This window comes from Schistocerca gregaria, chromosome X, assembly GCF_023897955.1.
Source record: "Schistocerca gregaria isolate iqSchGreg1 chromosome X, iqSchGreg1.2, whole genome shotgun sequence".
In the NCBI taxonomy this organism is placed as follows: Eukaryota; Metazoa; Arthropoda; class Insecta; order Orthoptera; family Acrididae; genus Schistocerca; species Schistocerca gregaria.
In genome coordinates, this window is record NC_064931.1 from 638,387,292 (window position 1) to 638,409,426 (window position 22,135).

Below are 22,135 nucleotides of genomic sequence, written 5' to 3' on the forward strand. Positions count from 1 at the left end.
TGTGACAGATATTTTCCATGCAACGATTTCCATTCATTTATGAATAACCATTATCTCAAGCAGGCAACTGGTGTAAATTGTTTTATGCTGCAGGTAACCAGCCTGGTTGATCAACAACAGAAGGAAGAGAGTGTAGTCCATTCCAGACGAGAAGAAGAAAGCGAGCTTCCTCCTCAACACCAGGAAGCCATTTCTGCTACTTCTTCACAGCAGACAGCTAATGCAGTTCATCCATCGCAGCTGTCAGATGATGATCTCCATTCTCAGCTGCAATCTGAGACTGTAATACATCCACCACAAGAGGCCACCAGCTCAAGTTGTTCACCGCAGCATGCAAACAGTGAAAATCAATTCCCACAGTGTCCAGATAGCCCCAGTGATTGCTTGCAGGTGACAACCAGCACAGATAGATTATCAGAGACAGCTAACTTGTCTCATGGTCCAGTTCCGGTTATTGCTGTTGATCATTCCTCACAGGAAACAATCACTACTGGATTCTCCCCAAGTAGGATAGCCACAATAGATAGCTCAGTGCAGGATGTGATTAATACAGACAGTATTCCCAAGGATGTAAGTGAGAGCCACAAGCAAGCTGCCACCCCAAGTGATGTTCTCCACAAGACACCCTCCTTAAGCCAGAGCATTAGGGACATTTTTGACACAGATCTCACTGCTGCAAAGTCAGTAGATCTAGATCGACATACGGAGAAAGTTACTGATACAGAGCGGTCTTCTGTGAAAGCTACACATAAAGTAGATAAGGATCGTCTCAGCAAAACAGATAAAGACCGTCATTCCAAAACATATGGAGATCGTGTGTGTCATAGGTTAGACAGAGAACGAACTCCTCATAAGTCAGATACAGAACGCATCCTCTATAAAGTGGACGCCGAACGACATTCTCATAAATCTGAAAGTGACCGCCATTTTCAGAAAGTTGATACAGAAAGAACTTCTTCAGTGATTGATAGAGGATACCACTTTGAGAGGTCCCACCAAAGTGACCGTGTCCACTACGATAGAGCTTCTTATACCGAGAGACAAGTACACAGTGAACGTGCTTTCCATGGTGAACGTTCAGGCTATGGTGATAGAAGTTCCCATGAACGTGTATCTTATGAGAGGTCAACCTTTAGTGACCGAGTATCTCATACTGACCGTTCAGTACATAAACTTGATAATGATAGACTCTCACACAAATTAGATGTAGAGCGTACATCTCACAGAATAGACAATGAACGCTTTTGCCGTAAAGCAGACACAGAAAGAACATCACGTAAGTCAATTCATGACAGAAGTCCATACAAGACAGAGACTCGCAAAGCAGAAACTGATAGGACACCTCGGAAAACTGATACTGAGAAAGTAACCCGATCTTGTGATACTGATCGTACTTACCGAAAGTCAGACAGTGAACGACCTCATCGCAAATCAGATGACGAAAGAACTGCTCGTAAACTAGACATAGAGCGTGGCGTTCGAAGAATAGACAGTGAAAGAAATGTTCGTAAGTCTGAAACTGATCGTGTGGTACGCAAACAGGATCTTGAAAGACAAGGTCATAAGTCTGATTTAGAGAGAAGCAATCGTAAATTGGAGTCTGACCGATCACTGCGCAAAACAGATGTCAGCCGTTCTACTCGTAAATCAGAGGTTGACCGTGCAACACGAAAAGCAGAGGTGAAACGAACAACACGTAAAGCAGGCACTGGTTGTAAAGCAGAGAGTGAACGTGCTGCTCGGAAGATAGACGAAGACCGAAATGTACGTCGAATGGAAGATGCACGTTCAGGAAGGAGAACAGAGGCAGAACGGGGATCACGTAAAAGTGAGAGTAGCAGGGTGATGGCCAAGGCAGATATTGACAGAAATGTTCGCAAATTAGAATCTGAACAGTCTGTACACAAGTTAGATTCTGATAAAAGTACAAAAAAGGCAGAAGATGGTCGTATAATGCGAAAGATGGCGGACGACAGGACGGTACACGAGTCGTTTGATGACAGATCTATGAAAAAAAGCCTTGATCATTATTGTACAAAGAAATGGCTTGATAGCATTGCATTACCCAAGGACAGTGGAGATGGAAGTTCATCTAAGGAAAATGGTGAGAATACTCTGCAGAAGTTAAAGAACGATTGTGCTGCACAAATAATAGTTTCAGAACTCTATTCACAAAAAGGAGACAATAGTGTGGTTGTACCTAAACAAGAAAGTAAGGAAACTGTTTTGGATTTTAATATTAGGGAAAGTGGTGATCAAGGAAGGCTTAAGATTGAGGGTAATTGTAATCTGCAAAAGACAAGCTCAGAGTGTACTGAATGGAAAGGAGAGTGTGTCTCAGTTGCAGAAAGAGCATATGGTGCTACTGAAATTATGGATCAAAATAAAGATAGACTGAGACCTTTGCCTAAATCACCAACAGAGCTGCATTCTCGTACTTTGAATGTTGATGATAAATCTTGTATGGCTAAGGCTCAAGAAAGTCATATTTCTCCCAGAGCAGCTCTTCTGTCTGGCATACCTAAGCTACCACCAGTAAATGCGCCATTGGAGATAGGAGGATTGACTGTTCTGCCCAAGAAAGTAGGGCAAGCTCCACACAGTGTTACTCTTGGAACTGGGTTTTGCGAACTGCCTGATGAACCCGAAGCAGGTGCTTTGCCAGCTGAAATAGTAGATGGTTCTGTAACTGTGAGATCTCAAGTGTGCCCCACATCTGCTGACTGTAGTACAATATCTACTTGTGCCAATCCTGATATTTCCATGATCCAGGGGCATGATAAAGATATTGTGTCTAACAGAATGACAATGAAGTCTACTAATGTGAATAATTTCCAGTATGAAAGTGATATGAATTGTTCATCCGCAAAGTGTACAGTTTCTCTCAACGATAGTGACAGCTTAAAGGAACCCACTCTATTGGTTAAGGAAAACAGAGTCCAAGAAAATGTTAAACAAGGTTGTTGTGATTCACTATCTCATATGAAACATGAGACAAGTTGTACAATTGACACATGTAGTGTATGTTGTAAATGTTCTTCTACTGGAGCAACAATTTTGCCAGATGAACATGATCCCTGTGTTTTATTTACAGAAAATGAAAATAAGCACCATAAATTTCACAAGCCATTTACACAGCTGCCTTCACTTGATGTGTTAGATACCCAGCTGACGTCTAAAACTCTAATCAGACTGCACACAAAGCCACCACACTTGGATGAGGTGTCAGACTCCTCTTTTGCAGGATTTCAGTCTCAGAGACTAGACAATGAGCAGATGTTATTAAAACCAGAGGTGCCTCAAGTTGATCCTTCATCAGCTGAAGCTGAAGGTCATGCTTGTGATACAGAAAATAATTACAGTTCAACAGCAGAATTTTGCTCCAAGTCTATGGGTGATTCTGTGTCTGCTGAAACTGATGTAGACTCTTGTATCACTGAAATCAGTTCCTCTGATGCTAAACCAGAATTTAATATAAATCCTGTGACAACTGAAATGGACACCAGTTTATCATCTACAAAGTCTGATGTGTGTTCTGTCCTATCAAGGCATGAAGAAAATTCTGGGAATAATAATGGTTTTGCATTTGCCTCCATCAAACAGTATTCAGAAGCAAAATCATTTTCAGGTTTGGAGAAACCAAATAACAGTTTATGTAAGTGGGAACCAGTTACAAACAATGCACAAGAAGAACATGCATCTTCTTTGTCACATGTTATCAATGAAGAATGTAAAATTTTGGTAAAACAATATAATTCTGTTTCTTCAGAATCTGAGAATTGTTCTGATTTTACTCAGAAAGATGTACTTTCTGACTCTAATAAAATGGAAAAACACAAATTACATGCTGAGAAGGAAGCAAAATGCTGTGTAGAAATTTCTGAATGTGTTCATAATAAGTCAATAGACGAAGAATGCAGTTCATCGACTGATGGGAAGTGTAGCAGGCCCCCAGCTTTGCAAGGGTCCTACACATCCACAGAACGCCCAGAGAATTCTGTTAATGAAAATGAGAAAATACCTAAATCAGAAAGAGCCCCAAGTTCTCGGTCATCTGTTACAGAATGTAGTGATAAAGTTTCTGGTACCAGTCCTGTAAGCTTGCAGCATTCCATAACAAGTGCTTCGTGGAAATCACCTGAAGCAAATTCTGTGAATGCTCAGACAAATGAAGAAGTCAATGTGAACACTGCAAAACTTGACAGAGGCAGTTCATATACCCCGGGATTTGAAAATAGTGTAAACTTTTCAGTTGATGGGAGGAAGACGCCTCTGACAACAGATGATGCTGCTGTTTCTTCAACAGAAGTTCAAGAGGATAATACAAAGTTACTTTCTGAATCAAATAACTCAGTAGTGGTAACAGAACTATCAGACATAACTAAATTGAGTTCCGCTGCACAAAATATAGTGACAGAAGATATAACAAATCCATTGGTAAATGATGCTCCCAAAAATGGAGATGCTTATTCAAAAATGAAAGTTTCTAGTCCGTTGTCTTCTGCAGAGGAAAATGGAATTAGTTCTTCATCTGGAGATTTAACAAATGTAGAAGAAGATGCAACAGGTGAAGTGCTACCAGTTCAGGCAGTGACTGGTCCTTGTGAAGTACATCCTGCAAATGAAACAGATGTTGGAACTGAAACAGTGTCATCTCAAATGGATGAATCTATAATACCAGAAAAAGAGAAATTTTGTGGTTTTGATGGTGATGTGAAGGCAAATGTATTGTCTTCAGAAAGCACAGAGTCTCTTTCTTTAGCACATGTAGACTGTGGAACTTTGTCACCAGCACAAGTAGAACGTTCCCAAACACCCACTCCAGATACGTTACCATCTACAACAACTCATACTTCTTCAGTACTAGATACAGACTGTAGCAATTCTCCACCTATGGTAACAGATCCTCCTCAGTCATATAGCTGTAAAACCACACTAAGTCCATCAGTTACAGATGTTCATGTTGCTTCTGTTGATGAACCTACTCTCACAGAAAAAACTTTACCTGAAACAGTGGGTATTAAGGGTACAGATGAAAGTAAGCCATTCAGTAATGTGCAGTGCAGTCATAGTAACAGTGAAGCTGTTGCTCCTAATGTTGGCTCTGTTGTAAGTATAAGTGTTGGCTCAGATAGCAAACACAGACATGAACACACTTCAGGGAATGAACACCGGAAACACAGGCACAGTAGGAGACATTCATCTCGACGCTCTAGTAAGGACAGATCAGAGCATAAAGAAAGATATAGAAGAAGCAGTGGTGACACTCATGAAAAAGGTAATCACGTTCATGATTCAACACTAAAAGATAGATCTGACCATTCATCCAGTAGAGAAAATATAATCAAAGATCGCCGAAGTAGCAGCTCATCTGATGTAAAAATCCGCTGTTCTGAATGTCACAGCAGGTCAAAAGTTAAACGAGTAAATGTTGGTGTCCAGTGTCGTAGGGACAAATTATCTGATAAGAGTGAGAAGTCAGATCAAGGATCATCAGAACTTCCCTCAGGTCCTAAGACTAACTTTCAAACTAAACATTATTCGTTACCGAGACCTCCATCGTGTTCTCAGTGTGGTGTTGATAATCTGAAATATGGTAAATTTATTCGCATTGAAACATATGCCAATGGAGGTGCTACTGTTGTCCATATGTATCAAGATGAAATTGATTGCCTGAGCAAGTCTGAGATGGAGGAGCTGGCCAAAGAATATTTTAAGGTTAGTGTTAACTCAGTATTATTGTTTATATGTGAACACAGTTCCCCAGTTTATAAAGCAGTGAAAAAAGTACTGTCTGTTTATATATTTTTCTTTTCAATTGTACCTTGTTATTCAGTATATTTACGGAGTCAAACATTTGCTTTCTTTGTACATAATGTTGATTGCTGTTATACACCAAAAGTCGCTGTAAAGGTATGGAATAGCTGACATTCAAGTACCATATTGATGTGTGGATTTGAAAAATATTGCTTTGTCATAGAAATGTAATTTTTGATTTTGTTGGAGAGTTGTGGTAGAATGTAAATATTTTTGGATTAAAGGAGGCCACTGTCACAAAAAGGGGAAGTGTTAAGTCATCAACAGACACTCACAAAAAGAAAGAAAACTTACTAACTTTCAGAGTAATCCTTTTTTTTTTAGCTAGAGCGTGTGTGGAAGTGTGCTCGTGTATGCTGCAAACCCGTCCGACAGACCCCCCCCCTCCCCCCCCCCCCCCCCCCCCCCCCCCCCCCCACACACACACACGCTTCCCTATCTATGCCCCTACATGGTTCCACCTGCATGCACAATGCTGCGTTGCAGCCAGTGGAAGAGGTTGTAATAAGGGTGTGTTGAGTGGTGTGGTAGGCAGGGAAAGGGGTTTGGGGTGGGTGGGTAGTGGCTTGATAGGAGGCAGCCTACCTGCTATTAATGTGAAAGAGAGGGGTTGCAGGTGCATGGGCTGGGCATTTGATACTCAGTTGTCTGAGCTGCTGGGGAGTGGCACACACCGCTGGCAATGTCAGGATGTGAATCTGAGAGAGGGTGGAGAGCAGAGGCAGGGGGAAAGGGGAAACTGTTGGCTGGAGAACATTTTTCCACCAGAATGTATGTACAGGGTGAGTCAGTAGACATGGTACATTCTTTGAGGGGTGATAGTATTAATGATTCTGAACAAAATACTTCATATGGCCATATGCTCTATTCCAAACAGTTTCCGAGATAGAATACATTTAATATCACTTTTGTACATTTTTCTTAAATAACTCGTAAACCATACCCTTCAGCAGTGCAAAATTAAACTACATTAAATTTCCTGCCAGAAACGTTCTGTTTATTTTTCTCTGGGACCTATAGTTTGCACGAGGAGAGCACTAGAATGTTGAAAATCTCGCACAACATCCAATGTGTTGTAGCTTAGTGTTTGTATGCCAGTTAAAGGCAATTACCCAACCTGATAGTCTACAAGCATTCACTGTCAAATTGTTTGTCACAACTTTCTTTACACTACTGTGGTACATTGTAAACAATGACAGTGTTTGGATAATACAGAAAGCAAATATCAGTGGACATTAAAAGTGTTCTTTCTCGGAAACCATTCGGATTAGGACATACATCCATCTGAAGTATTTTGTTCAAAATGACTAATAGTATCACCCCTCTAAGCATGTACCTCTCCTCCTAACTCACCCTGTATATATGTTTTTTTTTTTTATTTTTCAACCACTTGTTTCAAGCATTGCTCATTCTCAAGTATGTGTCTAGTAACATATATTGCTACATCGTTCTCATTTATAAATCACTTGCCATGCATAATTGTGCAAAACACAGGCATCCTCATCTTGCAATATTTCGTATGAAATACGCTGTGACAGTTTATTGAGTGAGTTTATACAGTCGGTTTCATACGAAATATTGCAAGATGAGAGGGCATTTGACAATTGTACTTCGTATGATTATGTGCGGCATGCAATTTTTAAATTAATGATGACGATGAAGCCACATGTTACTAGAGATGCACGTGAAAAAGGATTCCCGAAACCTAAAGCGTGAAAAATAAAAAAAAATAAAAAATTATTCAGAATCGGGTGCAAAAATGACGCTCTTTAAATTTATTGAGGTTGTGGGATCCACACAGAAGAAAATGTTGGATGGAGGCTGTTGGCACCACAGGTTACCAGAGATTGACACCTGGATGATTATGGGAATGGTGGATGTGTTGCAAAGATAACTCCCATCTGAATAGTTCAGAGAAGCTGGTGATTGAGGGAAGGAACCAGGTAGCCCATGTTGTCATGTTGTCATAGAAACTGAGCATGTTATCCTCAGCTGCATATTGTGCCACCAAGTGGTCAGGTTTGTTCTTGGCAACAATTTGACGGTGACAATTCATCATGGTAGACAGTTGGTAGTCATACCAACATAAAAAAAGTGCAGTGTTTGCAGCAGAGTTGGTATATGATGTAATTTTTATACGAGGCGTGTTTTCTAAGTAAGTACCGTTTTGAAATTAGAAAAAGATGTGCTAAAATATCTCAATAATTTTATTTTTACATGAAAGCCTGTACCTTAATCTACTTTTCTACATAATTTCTGTCAATATTGAGGTACTTGTCATAACGTTGTACCAGTTTTTGAATATCCTCCTCATAGAAGTCTGCCGCCTGACTTGTTAACCACTGCATCACCACTGTTTTGATTTCGTTATCGCCTTGAAGACACTGACCGTCCAGGTGTTTCTTCAAGTGCAGGAACAGATGGTAGTCACTGGGTGCAAGATCACGGCTATACGGAGGATGATTTCGAGTTTACCGTCGAAAAGATGTGATGAGATCTTTGGCCTGATTCGCCACATGCGGACGGGCATTGTCTTGCAGCAAAACGATGTCCTTGCTCAACTTCCATGGACTGTTGCTTTGATTCTGGTGTGACATAGGCCACCCATGTTTGATCGCCCGTAACAATTTGGCTTAAGAAATCATCACCATCATTGTGGTACCACTCAAGGAAAGTCAATGCACTGTCTAAACATTCGGTTTTGTGCACTTCCGTCAACATTTTCTGTACTCAAACATGCGCACAATTTTTGGTAATTCAAATGCTCGGACCAAGCGAGGTGGCGCAGTGGTTAAACACTGGACTCGCATTTGGGAGGATGGCAGTTCAATCCCGCGTCCGGCCATCCTGATTTAGGTTTTCCGTGATTTCCCTAAATCGCTCCAGGCAAATGCCGGGATGGTTCCTTTCAAAGGGAACGGCCGACTTACTTCCCCATCCTTCCCTAATCCGATGAGACCGATGACCTCGCTGTCTGGTCTCCTTCCCCAAACCAATCAACATCAACAACAACAACAATCAAAAGCTCGGTCAAAATGCCATACAAAACACTACGAGAAACATTAGGAAAGTCATCCCGCAAGGAGGAAATTGTAAAGCATCTGGTTTCTGTCACCTTATTGTTCACTTCCTGCACCAAACTTTCATTAATGACCGAAGGACGCCCATTCTGTTGTTCATCATGCACATTTGTGCGGCCATCTTTAAATGTTCTCACCCACTTTCTTTCTATTCCATCACTTGTAATGTTTTCTCCATAAACTGCACAGGTCTCGCAATGAATATCGATTGCTTTTAGGACTTTAGCACTAAGAAATCTTATAACAACCCGTACTTCACAGTCGGCGGGACTCACGATTATCGGAGGCATCTTAAACACTCAGTGCACAACATAAACAAGTAAGAATCAGACCGTAATGGCGTCAGTGCGTAGATTAAGGTACATGCTTTCATGTAAAAATAAAATTATTGAGATATCTTAGCACGTCTTGTTTTAATGTCAAAATCTACATCTACATCTACATGACTACTCTGCAATTCACATTTAAGTGCTTGGCAGAGGGTTCATCGAACCACAATCATACTATCTCTCTACTATTCCACTCCCGAACAGCGAGCGGGAAAAACGAACACCTAAACCTTTCTGTTCGAGCTCTGATTTCTCTTATTTTATTTTGATGATCATTCCTACCTATGTAGGTTGGGCTCAACAAAATATTTTCGCATTCGGAAGAGAAAGTTGGTGACTGAAACTTCGTAAAAAGGTCTCGCCGCGACGAAAAACGTCTATGCTGTAATGACTTCCATCCCAACTCGTGTATCATATCTGCCACACTCTCTCCCCTATAACGTGATAATACAAAACGAGCTGCCCTTTTTTTGCACCCTTTCGATGTCCTCCGTCAATCCCACCTGGTAAGGATCCCACACCGCGCAGCAATATTCTAACAGAGGACGAACGAGTGTAGTGTAAGCTGTCTCTTTAGTGGACTTGTTGCATCTTCTAAGTGTCCTGCCAATGAAACGTAACCTTTGGCTCGCCTTCCCGACAATATTATCTATGTGGTCCTTCCAACTGAAGTTGTTCGTAATTTTAACACCCAGGTACTTAGTTGAATTGACAGCCTTGAGAATTGTACTATTTATCGAGTAATCGAATTCCAACGGATTTCTTTTGGAACTCATGTGGATCATCTCACACTTTTCGTTATTTAGCGTCAACTGCCACCTGACACACCATACAGCAATCTTTTTTAAATCGCTTTGCAACTGATACTGGTCTTCGGATGACCTTACTAAACGGTAAATTACAGCATCGTCTGCGAACAATGTAAGAGAACTGCTCAGAATGGTACTTACTTAAAAAACACGCCTCGTAGTTATTAGGCCATGACAATCCTGGGAATTCCTTTTGTTTAATGGCACCCTACAGTTGTATGAAACGTAAGCAATTCTTGTTTTATATCACATGCTTTCAAACCGTTAATAAACATGTTTGTTGCATTTATAGTAGAATGACATTTCTGTATAGCCACAATTTTTAATTTGTAATAGGCATGATTCTGTTTTCAGACCTCTGATCTGAAATTAGTTTACTTTGCAAATTTTGTGGGAACTATAGTTAAAAAACACTGTGGAAAACCTTGTCGTAGGTGAAGGTCAGTAGTGGATTTCTTTTTCTTCTTTTCTTTTGCATTGTATTACATTTATTTACATTCAGGGTCGACTGCCAGAGCCTGCACCGTTCATCAGCCCTGTGTAGGTCATTTTGCAAATTGATACTGTATTGTGGCATTACTACTTTCTTGTAGACACCTGCATCACCTGTGAACAGTCCTTAAGAGCTTCCAGCAGTTTGTATTAGATCATTTATATATATTGTAAACAGTAACAGTCCTGTCAAGTATCTCTCTAGAAATTTCAATAGTAAATCAAATACCATCATCTGAAAATATTATAAATCTTCCAAATACTCTTATTTGTCTTCTTTTTTTTCTTGGATGGATGTCTGACTTGTCACCACAATTGTGAGTTACACTAAGAGAGGAAAGTCATTTGCACTTTATATCTGCGAATCACATAAACGTATTTAGTGTCCTCATATTTTTACTGTTGTAATAACTGAGACAGAGGTCCGCAGCTCATGGTCTAGAACCTAGTGTCACTGCTTGTACTCTGCAGTTTCCAAGGTTTGTTTCCCTGCTTTCTGAGAAAGAGAGAGGAAACCACAACTAAACATTTTCCTGTAAGAATATGAAACACTGCCCACGAACTACACTTCATCTGGTTAGTGTACTGGACCAGTGGTCATTAATTAGGCACATGGATTCAGTGTTGGTTTAGCTGGTGTCACTTGTTGTAAGCTTATGCTGTACATTAACATATACATCTACTTCATGCTCCATAAGCCACCTAACAGTGTGTGGCAAAAGGTACTCCTGATACACTAAGTGATCCCCCCTTCTCTGTTCCACTAACATATGGTGCATGGGAAGAATTACCACCAGTAAGCCTCTGTATTATCTATACTTTATCAAAAATTTTCTCTTCATAGTCATTTCATTAGATATCAAACTCTTCCCAGGAAGTGCTTTCTAGAAATTACAGTATCAAACTTCTCTGTGATGCACAATCCCTCTCATCCACCGCAGGAGTTCATTGAGCATCTCTGTAACTCTCTCGCACCTATTAAACAATCCCGTGACAAAATGCGCCACTGTTTGTTGGACCTTCTCTATCTCTTCTGTCAGTCGTACCTGGTAAGAATCTCAGATTGATGAACAGTACTCAAGAATCAGTCAAACAAGTGTCTTGTAAGCCACTTCCTTCATGGATGAGTTATATTTCCCTAAGATTCTTCCTGTGATTGACAATCTGACGTATAGTTTTCCTGTCATTTGTTTTATGTGGTCATTCCATTCCAGGTCTCTTGGGATAGTTACTCCTAGATATTTTATTTCCAGTGAGTTGTTATATATTGTATAGCTGTACAGTAGTGGATTTCTTTTTCTTCTTTTCTTTTGCATTGTGTTACATTTATTTACATTCAGGGTTGACTGCCTGAGCCTGCACCATTCATCAGCCCTGTGTAGGTCATTATGCAAATTGATACTGTCTTGTGGCATTGCTACTTTCTTGTAGGCACCTGCATCATCTGGAAACAGTCATTAAGAGCTTTCAACGTTTTGTACTAGATCATTTATATACATTGTAACCAGTAACAATCCTATCAGCTTCCTTCAGGTACTCTGGAAATTCTCCGTACATCTGTCAGTTTTGTTTCTTTAAGAGTGATGTGTTGAGTTTTATCTGTGAGGAAGTCCTGAATCCATTAGCAAATCTGGTCTGGTACTCAGTAAGCTCATATATTTTTCACTAGACAGCACTGTGGGACAATATCAAATGCCTTCCTGAGATCAAGGGACATGCATCAACCAGAGCATCATTGTCTACAGTGCTATGAATCTCACGGAGGAACAGATTGAGCTGAATTTTGCAAGATCTCTGTTTGTGGAATATTGTTTTTTATAGAGGAGAGTTTTGTTCTCCAAAAACATTGTAATTCTTGACCGTAAAACAAGTTCCATAATTCTACAACAGGTTGACATCAACGATATAAGCCTATAATTATGTGCGTCTGTCATATGGCCCTTTTTGAAAACAGGAATGATGTGCTTTTTTCCGCTTGCTAGGTACCGTTTGTTGCTTCAGCAATCTGTGATAAACTGTTGCTAGAAGAGTAGCAAGTTCTTTCACATTATCTTTGTAAAATCTTACAGGTGTCTCATCTGGTCCTTCATATCTTTCCACTAAGAAGTAATTGTACTTGTTTTTCTACTCCATGAGCAGCTATCTTAATATCTGTCATTTCAATGTTTGTACAGTGATTAAAAGTAAGAACTGCATTACAGTCTTCTGTAGTGAAATGATTTTGGAAGACTGAATTCAGAGTTTGGGGATTCTCTCTGTCATTTTCCATTTTCGTAATAGTATATTCAATGAGTGACTGAATAAAGGATTTTGAACCGCCAACTGGTTTTATGTAAGACTAAAATAAAATCTCTTAGGATTTTTAGTCAAATTGGCTCACAAAACTTTAGTTTCAAAGCCATTGACTGCTTCTCTCTTCGCTCTCCTTATGCTCCTTTTCACTTTGTTCAGGTTTTGTTTGTCAGGCAGGTTTTGGCTTCTCTCGAATCTGTGACGAAGCTCTCTTTGTTTACATAGCAGTTTTCTAACATCGTTATTAAATCATTTTGGGTCTTTTCCATCCCTGATGACCTTGTTCAGAACATACTTGTCTAATACATACTGAACATTGATTTTAAATTTTTTCCACTTGTGCTCCACATCTACATTCTCAGCACTGAATATTTGATGCCGACTACTTGGATATTCTGCAATTTGTATCCTGTCACTCTTGCTAAGCAAAAATACTTTTCTATCTTTGTTAATGTTCCTTGTAATACCTATAAATACCCATAGTCATAGTTGCTGTCACAGCCCTATGATGACTGATGCCCTCTTTTATGTTAACTTATTCAATAACTTCGTGTCTGTTTGTTGCTAGGAGGTAGAAGATGGTGCCTTCATGAGTTGTTTGTGTAGTTATCTGCTGAAACTAATTTTCAGAGAAGACATTCAGAATAATGTCACATGAATCCCTGGCTCTGCCACTAGTTTTGATAGCATGATTCTCCCAGTCTATAGCTGGCAAGTTTAAGTCACTCCCTATTGCAATGGCATGGAAAGTTCATGATATTCTACAAGTTCTCTCTGAAGTGACCTACCACTACGGCTCCTGACCCAGGCGGTTTAAAAAAGACTCCGATTACCATTTTTGACCAACCTGTGATGCTTAATGTCACCCAAATTACTTCACACTCAGAATACATGATAACCTCACTAGATATAGAATTATTTAATGCAATAAATACACCTCCATCATTGGTGACTAACATATCCTGATGATAAATATAACAATCTGACCTTAGGATTTCATAGCTATTCACTTCGGTTTCAACCAACCTTCTGTTCCTAATACTGTCTGGGTAATGCTATGTGGGAATTATAACGTTCAGTAAGTTCTGCTAGTTCTGGGACCACTCCTTGGATGTTCCTGCAGTTAATTAATGTCATCTTAATCTTTTCAGTATCCAGTCTGTGAGAACGAGCATTTATGAGACTGCAGTGGCTCATGTATCTTTTGTTTTGACAGGCAATTCGCCTCTGATCCTAAGAGGGGCTTCTCCAACCCCGTTAAAAAAAAAAAAAAAAAAAATGCATTCCACCCATTGTCTGCTAACCAAGTAACTTCATCCTGCATGTACTGTAACTGCACAGTAAATTGTTGCAGTGAATCTTGAGTATGCTTGCTTTCACAGGCCATTGCACATCTGTATGAAATGTGTGGAAACCAGATAAGGGTTTGCTGCTTGCCATTGCTGATGGATGTTGGCCCTTCTATGTATTTTTAGTTCCTTGGGCACTGTATTTAATGTACAGCATAAATGTTTTGTTGTTTCAGACTGCCTGTGCTACGTTTTAATAAAGTGTAATCTTCTTAAAACAATTCCATTTGAATATGTTTTTTACTAAAATTATTTTGTTCAGACTCACGATAATGACAAAGTTTACTGGTTTCAACTGCTAAGCAGTCATCATCAGAACTGGAAGGGAAAAGAAAGCAATAATTATTGGTAAGTAGGTAGGATGTATCTGTTAATATTCACAGATATTAGAGGAGCGTGCTTCTGTACCCACTGTTGATATGAGTTACTCCCATTCCTGTAAGTGTGATATAAAAGCAGAAACACCAGTTTGTATTACATGACCAAGATGTACACATCATGGCAGTAACATATTACCTAGTAACAAGCTGGATGAGTATGCTATTTTTTTCATGTTTGTATACTTTCCAGTTTTATATTTAACAGTATTTTTTTAGTTCAGTTGATGACTGCTAAACATACGAAACTGGCCAACTTCGACATTAATATTTAGTGTAGTCAAGACAGTTTTGATGACAACACATTTGTGTGTGTATGTGTGTGTTGCGGGGTGGGAGGTTGGAAGTGTGGTCAGTTGGTAGTTAGTACTTTCCATCATCAAAAACCCATAGTTATTTATTATTAGAATTTCAGTTTGAGTTGCTGATATCTCACTTAATTTATTTGTTGCCATTTTACACAGGTAGTTTTTGCTGAAGATGAGGGAGGTTTCGCGCATCATGTAATGGGCATTGTACATGATGCTGCAACTTATCTTCCAGACTTGTTAGACCATATGGCCGAAAATTACCCAAACTTGACTGTAAAAAATGGTGTTCTTGGAAGAGGCTCAGATATTGAGACGACCACAATGGCCCATTACAGAGAACAGGTATTCATTATTTGGTCGTTTATATTCATTGAGTCAGTTGGTTCCATTGTCATTCTTTTTAATACAGCAGTGAATACAACAATGTGTTTGTTTTGGTTAAGGTTATTTTCTTAGTGCTGTGATACATGAAAGTTCTTTTCTTGCATTATTTGTGTGTTTTTCTCTGATTACAGTCCATCTAAGTTTGTTTGAAAAACTGTACATAAAATAAGTTTGAAATGTATTCAGGAAAGTATGTAGTAGCTCATTTACATGGTAACAGAGTAAAATGAATTATTTAGAAATAAAGAAACGATTCATCGAAAAGCATAAGTGCTGCATTGTTGACAGACACACATACAGCTTTGCTTTGCTAGCTTTTGGAATGAAATTCCTTTCTCAAGCTGTAGGAGAAACATGCACACAAACACACGCATGTTTCCCCTACAGGTTGAGAAATGAATTTAATTCCAAAAGCTAGCAAAGCAGAGCCCTGTAGATTTTGTTTGTGTGTCTGTCGACGACACGGTGCTTTTGCCTTTTGGTGAGTTTTTCTCTTTATTCCTAAATAATTCGTTATTCTCAACCAGAACTTTCTGTGCATAATTATATTACTAACACAGTAAAAAGCAGATATGTTGAAATACTGCATATATGTTGCATGTGACAGCTGGATTAAGTAGAACCTGAAGTAAAAGTAATATTTATTTTCGTTACAGTACAATGCTGTTTCTATGACAAATTGTATGTCATATTTTGAAAACTATACAGAGGTCACTCATGCCTTGAAAGCAATGATTTAGCAGTGTAGCACTAGCCTTTACAGTGTTAAACAACTTCCTTGGAAAACAGTATGGGGCATTAAGAATAAACTGAATGAGGTAGTACTGTTTTAAACAGACTTGGCTTGTATTCGGGATGGTGGAGTCTCAAATCTTCATCTGACTATCCTGATTTAAGTTGTTTGAGGTTCCCATAAATTACTTAAGGCAAATGCCAGGATTGTTCCTACTTGAAGGCCACAGCTGACTACCTGTCCCATACTTGTGAAGTTAGTATGTAAATGCCTGTAATATGAATTTATGTTTTCTTAAATTGCAATACTGCAACTTGTCCAATACCCTTGTAAAAGTGGTCTACAGATGGATATTACTGGGTGGCTATAATTAAAGTGGAGTTACTCACAGAGGTCCAATGTGGGCTGTAATTATCGTATGACAGCGAAACTTGGTAGATAGTGTAATGGATAATGCAAAATCTATTTACTCTGGAAAAAGTTTAGTTGCAATTTTGACCATCAGTTGCAAACCTCAAACTGTGAATGCAAGGAAGATGTATAGAAATGTTACCATACGTAATGTATTAGGAACAGGACATGGGCAGAAAAGTGAGAAAGTCATAATGTTGATTTTATTGTTCACCATTGCTTACACAATTTGTTCAGTATGAGCACTGGAGACATCGATGATATGCTGCATCCTTAAAACAATGTGATCAACAATTACTTGCAGCAGTTCTGGTGGAATCTGAGCACTGTCTTCCTGCCTTCACATCAGGAAGAGACTGAATACATCCCTGGTAAATGTGTCCTTTTAGGTATCCCCAGAGTCAAATGTTACATGGATTCAGATCAGCTGATCTTGCGGACCATGCATCTGGAAGACCTGTGGAGGTAATATGTTCATGGAAGGTTGCATTACGCATACCTTTCATAGGGCAAGTGACATGAAGTGTTACCCGATCTTGCATGATAACAGTGGTTTCCACACAGTTGCACTGTTCCAAAGTAGGACTCACATGCTGTACTAGGAGGTCTCAGTAATGTTCAGATGACACGGTACACTGCACAGGCCCTCTGGGTGTATTCTCTTCAAAAAAGAACGGGCCAAGAATAAAGGTGCTTGTGAATCCACACAGCACAGTTACATTTTAGCAATTCTGTGTATTCACTTCACCCTATAGTGTAAAATGTGCCCATCACTCCATAGAATATTGCCCGGCTGCAAGTCATCAACTTCGATCCGTGCCAGAAGCCAAAGAGGAAACTCATATCATTGCTGTGGATAATGAAGTTTCAGCTGCTGTGTCATCTGGATCTTATATGGGTACCAGTGTAAAATAGATGGCAAAACTTTACTTACTGTTGACCATGGAACAGACAATTGTCATGACACTGCATGAGCACTAGCACTACCCAGGGCATGTGCTGGGTCGTCATTTAGGGCAACAGCAACCTCATCAGAACTTCCATTGGGAAAAGCTGTCTTCCTCTTAGAAGTGCCACACCAACCTTACCCGTATTTTTGAATTTCATTATCATCTTGTTTAAACCATTTAATGACAACAGGCTTCACCTCAGACATTTCAGTTAGCAATACTCTCTCTGTGCAACACTGTAATTGCTGCAGTTTGCATAAAACAGTTCAGTTTCACGAACAGTGCACAGTGTCTCTTCTTAATAGCCATACTGTTCACTCACATCACGGCTTGTCGAATGACAGCGTGGATGTTATACTGTCTTGCTGACAGTGTAGAGCACCAGATTTGCATCCAGTTGCTAAAATTGAAACTATCTTTTTCCCACACAAATCAGTTCCACCTTAACGCATTAGCATATCTACCAAGTTTCACTGTCGTACTATAAATACAGCCCAACTGGACCTCTGTGACCAGCTGCATTTTACTTTTAACCGCTCTGTACTACTATACGATGTTAGCAAACCTCAAAGCCCCATGAATTACTGTTTGGGCTTTTTCAACTCTTCTTCCTGTTGCTCCTGTGTTACATATGCCGCTACAGTGACGTTGACATCTTTTCATTCGTTTCTGCAGTTATATCATATTACTCATACTCACATATTAAAGACTCGCAACAGGAATAATTTAGTCAGTGTACCCTTTTTTTACAAGAATCTCATCTCAGCATACCCATCACAGGGCGAATAACATTTCTGTCATGATCATAGGCCTATTCTGTAAACATTCATACACTAGGCCTTGTTTTGCTCATCAAGTCCTACTAAGTGTATGGAAATATAATTCAGTCATCATTGTGTAAGGTAATTCTAAAAGACTTCTCTGACTTCTCAAGATGTCAGGGGTTGAAAAAATACGTAATCACCAAGAGAAATGGATGCTTCAACATAGATGCGGACAGGACAGCATGTTACACTGTTGTATTTGACCACGAACGGCACTTGTGTGATTTCCTCAATATGTTTTGAGTACTAGATGTGGTCAGGACAGTGTTTTAAGTAGTCGTGAGTACATTATGTTGGAGCTAAGAGAATTCAAATGTGGGCAAATTGTTGGCACTTGTATGGTGGGTGCTTCTGTAGCCAAGGCAGGAAAAGCAGAAAAATATCATCCCCTAAGTCACCTGACGGATGAGAATGTTTGTTGAATAATCGTGATGGACAGTCATTGAAGAGAAGATCTGCTGATCTTGCAGGTTATGCATCTGGAAAACCTCTGGAGATAACATGTTCATGGAAGGTTGCATTAAGCAGCTCTTTGACTCTGCAATTGACATGAGGTGCTGCCCCATCTTGCATGAAAACAGTGGTTTCCACACAGCTGCATTCTTCCAAAGTGGGAATTGCATGCTATACAGGGAGGTCACAATGACATGCACACATCATGGTGCAACTGACAGGCCTTCTGGGTGCGTTCACTTCAAAGAAAAATGCAACGATAATAAAGGTGGTTATGAATCAATACCATAGTGTCACACACAAAGAGTGAATTGGGTCTTCGTCAACAACACGTGGTTTAACAGTTACCCCAGATTTGACAGTTCTTGTATTCATTGCACCTGCAGTGAAAACTGTATCCCATCACTCCATAGAATATTGCCAGCCACAGGTCGTTAACTTTGATTTGTTCCAGAAACTGAAGAGCAAATTCAGAACATTGCTGCCGATCATGAAGTTTCAGTTGCTGCAACATCTGGATCTTGTGTGGTTACCAGTGTAAAATAGACTGCAAAACTGTCTGTACTGTTTATCATGGGGTAGACAATTCTCATCACACTGCATGAGCACTAGCACTATCCAGGGCACATGTTGTATGGTCAGTTACAGTAACAGCAATCTCATCAATACATACCAGTCTAGGACACCTTCCTCTTCCAGGTGCCGCCACTAAGATCACACCCGTGTTTTCAAATTTCATTGTCATCTTCTTTAATCCATTTAATGACATCAGGCTGCTCCTCAGACCTTTCAGTGGTGATACTCTCCATGCAGCACTGTAATTGCTGCTGTTCACATAAAATAGTTTCACTAATAGCACACACAGTTTCATGATAGCTATACCATACACTTAATTTAGAACTTGTCTTACAAACAGTTTACAACATCAGATTTGCATGTGGTGGTGACAGTTGGAACTAATGCTTTTTTCAGCATAAATTGGTTCCACATTAATGCTTCAACATATCTCACAAGTTTCATTGCCATACAATAATTACAATCCACACTGGACCTCTGTTAGTTGCTGCACTTCAATTACATCCACCCACTACTACTACTGCTACTACTACTTCTTGCAGATAATCTGAATAGATGTTGCTGGTCCCTAATTTATGACTGTAGCAGGAATACCATAGTCTGTGAATAATCTATTGTTTATGCAGTGGCTGAGAAAATATGTATAATGACCACAATGTATGTTCCCTTAACATTTCAAAAAAGCAGCAGCATCAACCTTGAAATGATTTTTGGATCTTTTGAATCTGGGCACTTGGGGCTAATAATACAACTGATAGATTAACCTGTATGCCAGATCTGGATTGAATTTTGATCTTTGCTGTGAACTGGCAAAGCTCAACTGAGTGAGACATCTGATAATGGCTTGAAGCCATTGGCATTGCAGCACCTGTTATTAATGTAACAAAAGCAATTTATTTCACAACTCTTTGTTGTTCTTGTTGTTGTGGTCATCAGTCTGAAGACTGGTTTGATGCAGCCTTTCACAATAGTTTACTCTGGGAAGCCTCTTCATCTCAGAATACTACTACTAGGGCAGAAAGCAGGCTGAAACAAGATATCAGAGGCATTGAAATTCAATGCATCTTTTCTTTATTGTGGGACCTACAACATATATTGTGTCCCAGTAGGACATGGGAAGGCAGTAGGTATGGGAAGGTGAGGCTGGCTAAGCTTATAGGTGACAGTGTAGTGAGTGGTGGTGGTGGTGGTGGTAGTGGTGTGACTCATGGAAAAATTCCTGTAGTAGTTGGTGTTAGAGCTGCACGTTTTTAGACTGAAATCAGCTGATAGGAATACCTGCATAAAGGAAGTGCCTCTAACTAAGGGCTCACCTCCAGAGGATGTAATGTTTCCAAGTAGAGAAGGAATTAGCATATTTCATCAAAATATAAGAGGTATTAGAGATAAAGTTAGTGAACTGCTAATAGATGTTAACTCTGAAATTATTGGTATATCAGAGCACCACTTAAATAATTTGATAATTCAGAGGCTTCCTTTACCAGGCTACAGATTAGCTGGCTGTTTCCCAAGGAGTTCTCTGCGGGGTGGGGGAGTGGCTCTATACGTAAAAAACAGTATTTCATTTGAGTCCATAGATGTATCACGACACTGCACTGAACAGATATTTGAAAGTTGTGCAGCATTAGTCGAATTTAGTGATACTAAACTTCTAATTGCTGTTGTTTATAGGTCCCCTAACTCCGGTTACAGAGCATTTTTGCTTAAGGTAGAGAGGGTTCTTGATTCACTTTGTAGGAAGTAACAGAAAGTAGTTATATGTGGTGACTTCAATATTAATTTTGTGTATGATTGTGCAAGAAAAAGGATGTTGGTAGATCTCCTAAATTCATATGATGTTTTGGGGTAACTCTTCCCATTCTTGAAGGATATTTTTGGCTCAGAAACGGCTGGTTCGGGGCAATAAGTGGTGTGAGTTCACAAACCTCTTGTCGACCTCTGCTCACGCGTCTGTGTATTTTGACATTGGCCTCTCAATATGTATATTCCTTATTGTTGTTTCTTGTTACCAATATTAGTTTATATCCAAGAATAAGCAGCTTTCATTTGGTTAATTTTTTTGTTTACTGACTGGTTTGATGCGGCCCGCCATAAATTCCTTTTCCTGTGCTAACCTCTTCATCTCAGAGTAGCACTTGCAATGTACGTCCTCAATTATTTGCTTGACGTATTCCAATCTCTGTCTTCCTCTACAGTTTTTGCCCTCTACAGCTCCCTCTAGTACCATGGAAGTCATTCCCTCATATCTTAACAGATGTCCTATCATCCTGTCCCTTCTCCTTATCAGTGTTTTCCACATATTCCTTTCCTCTCCGATTCTGCGTAGAACCTCCTCATTCCGTACCTTATCAGTCCACCTAATTTTCAACATTCGTCTATAGCACCACATCTCAAATGCTTCGATTCTCTTCTGTTCCGGTTTTCCCACAGTCCATGTTTCACTACCATACAATGCTGTACTCCAGACGTACATCCTCAGAAATTTCTTCCTCAAATGAAGGCCGGTATTTGATATTAGTAGACTTCTCTTGGCCAGAAATGCCTTTTTTGCCGTAGCGAGTCTGCTTTTGATGTCCTTCTTGCTCCGTCCGTCATTGGTTATTTTACTGCCTAGGTAGCAGAATTCCTTAACTTCACTGACTTCGTGACCATCAATCCTGATGTTAAGTTTCTCGCTGTTCTCATTTCTACTACTTCTCATTACCTTCATCTTTCTCCGATTTACTCTTAAACCATACTGTGTACTCATTAGACTGTTTATTCTGTTCAGCAGATCATTTAATTCTTCTTCACTTTCATTCAGGATAGCAATGTCATCAGCGAATCATATGATTGATATCCTTTCACCTTGTATTTTAATTCCACTCCTGAACCTTTCTTTTATTTCCATCATTGCTTCCTCGATGTTCAGATTGAAGAGTAGGGGTGAAAGGCTACAGCCTTGTCTT

The 22,135-nt window shown here is 39.6% G+C and overlaps 1 protein-coding gene across 1 annotated transcript in view; it reads left to right on the plus strand.

The window, feature by feature from the left end:
• The window catches only part of LOC126299246 (uncharacterized), a 389,842-nt gene that overhangs the window by 229,569 nt on the left and 138,138 nt on the right, over nucleotides 1-22,135 (plus strand). Inside the window, exons 4-5 of the mRNA XM_049991034.1 lie at nucleotides 94-5,718; nucleotides 15,010-15,198. Coding sequence (XP_049846991.1) covers nucleotides 94-5,718; nucleotides 15,010-15,198 — 5,814 coding nt within the window. The remainder of the gene's footprint in view (nucleotides 1-93; nucleotides 5,719-15,009; nucleotides 15,199-22,135) is intronic.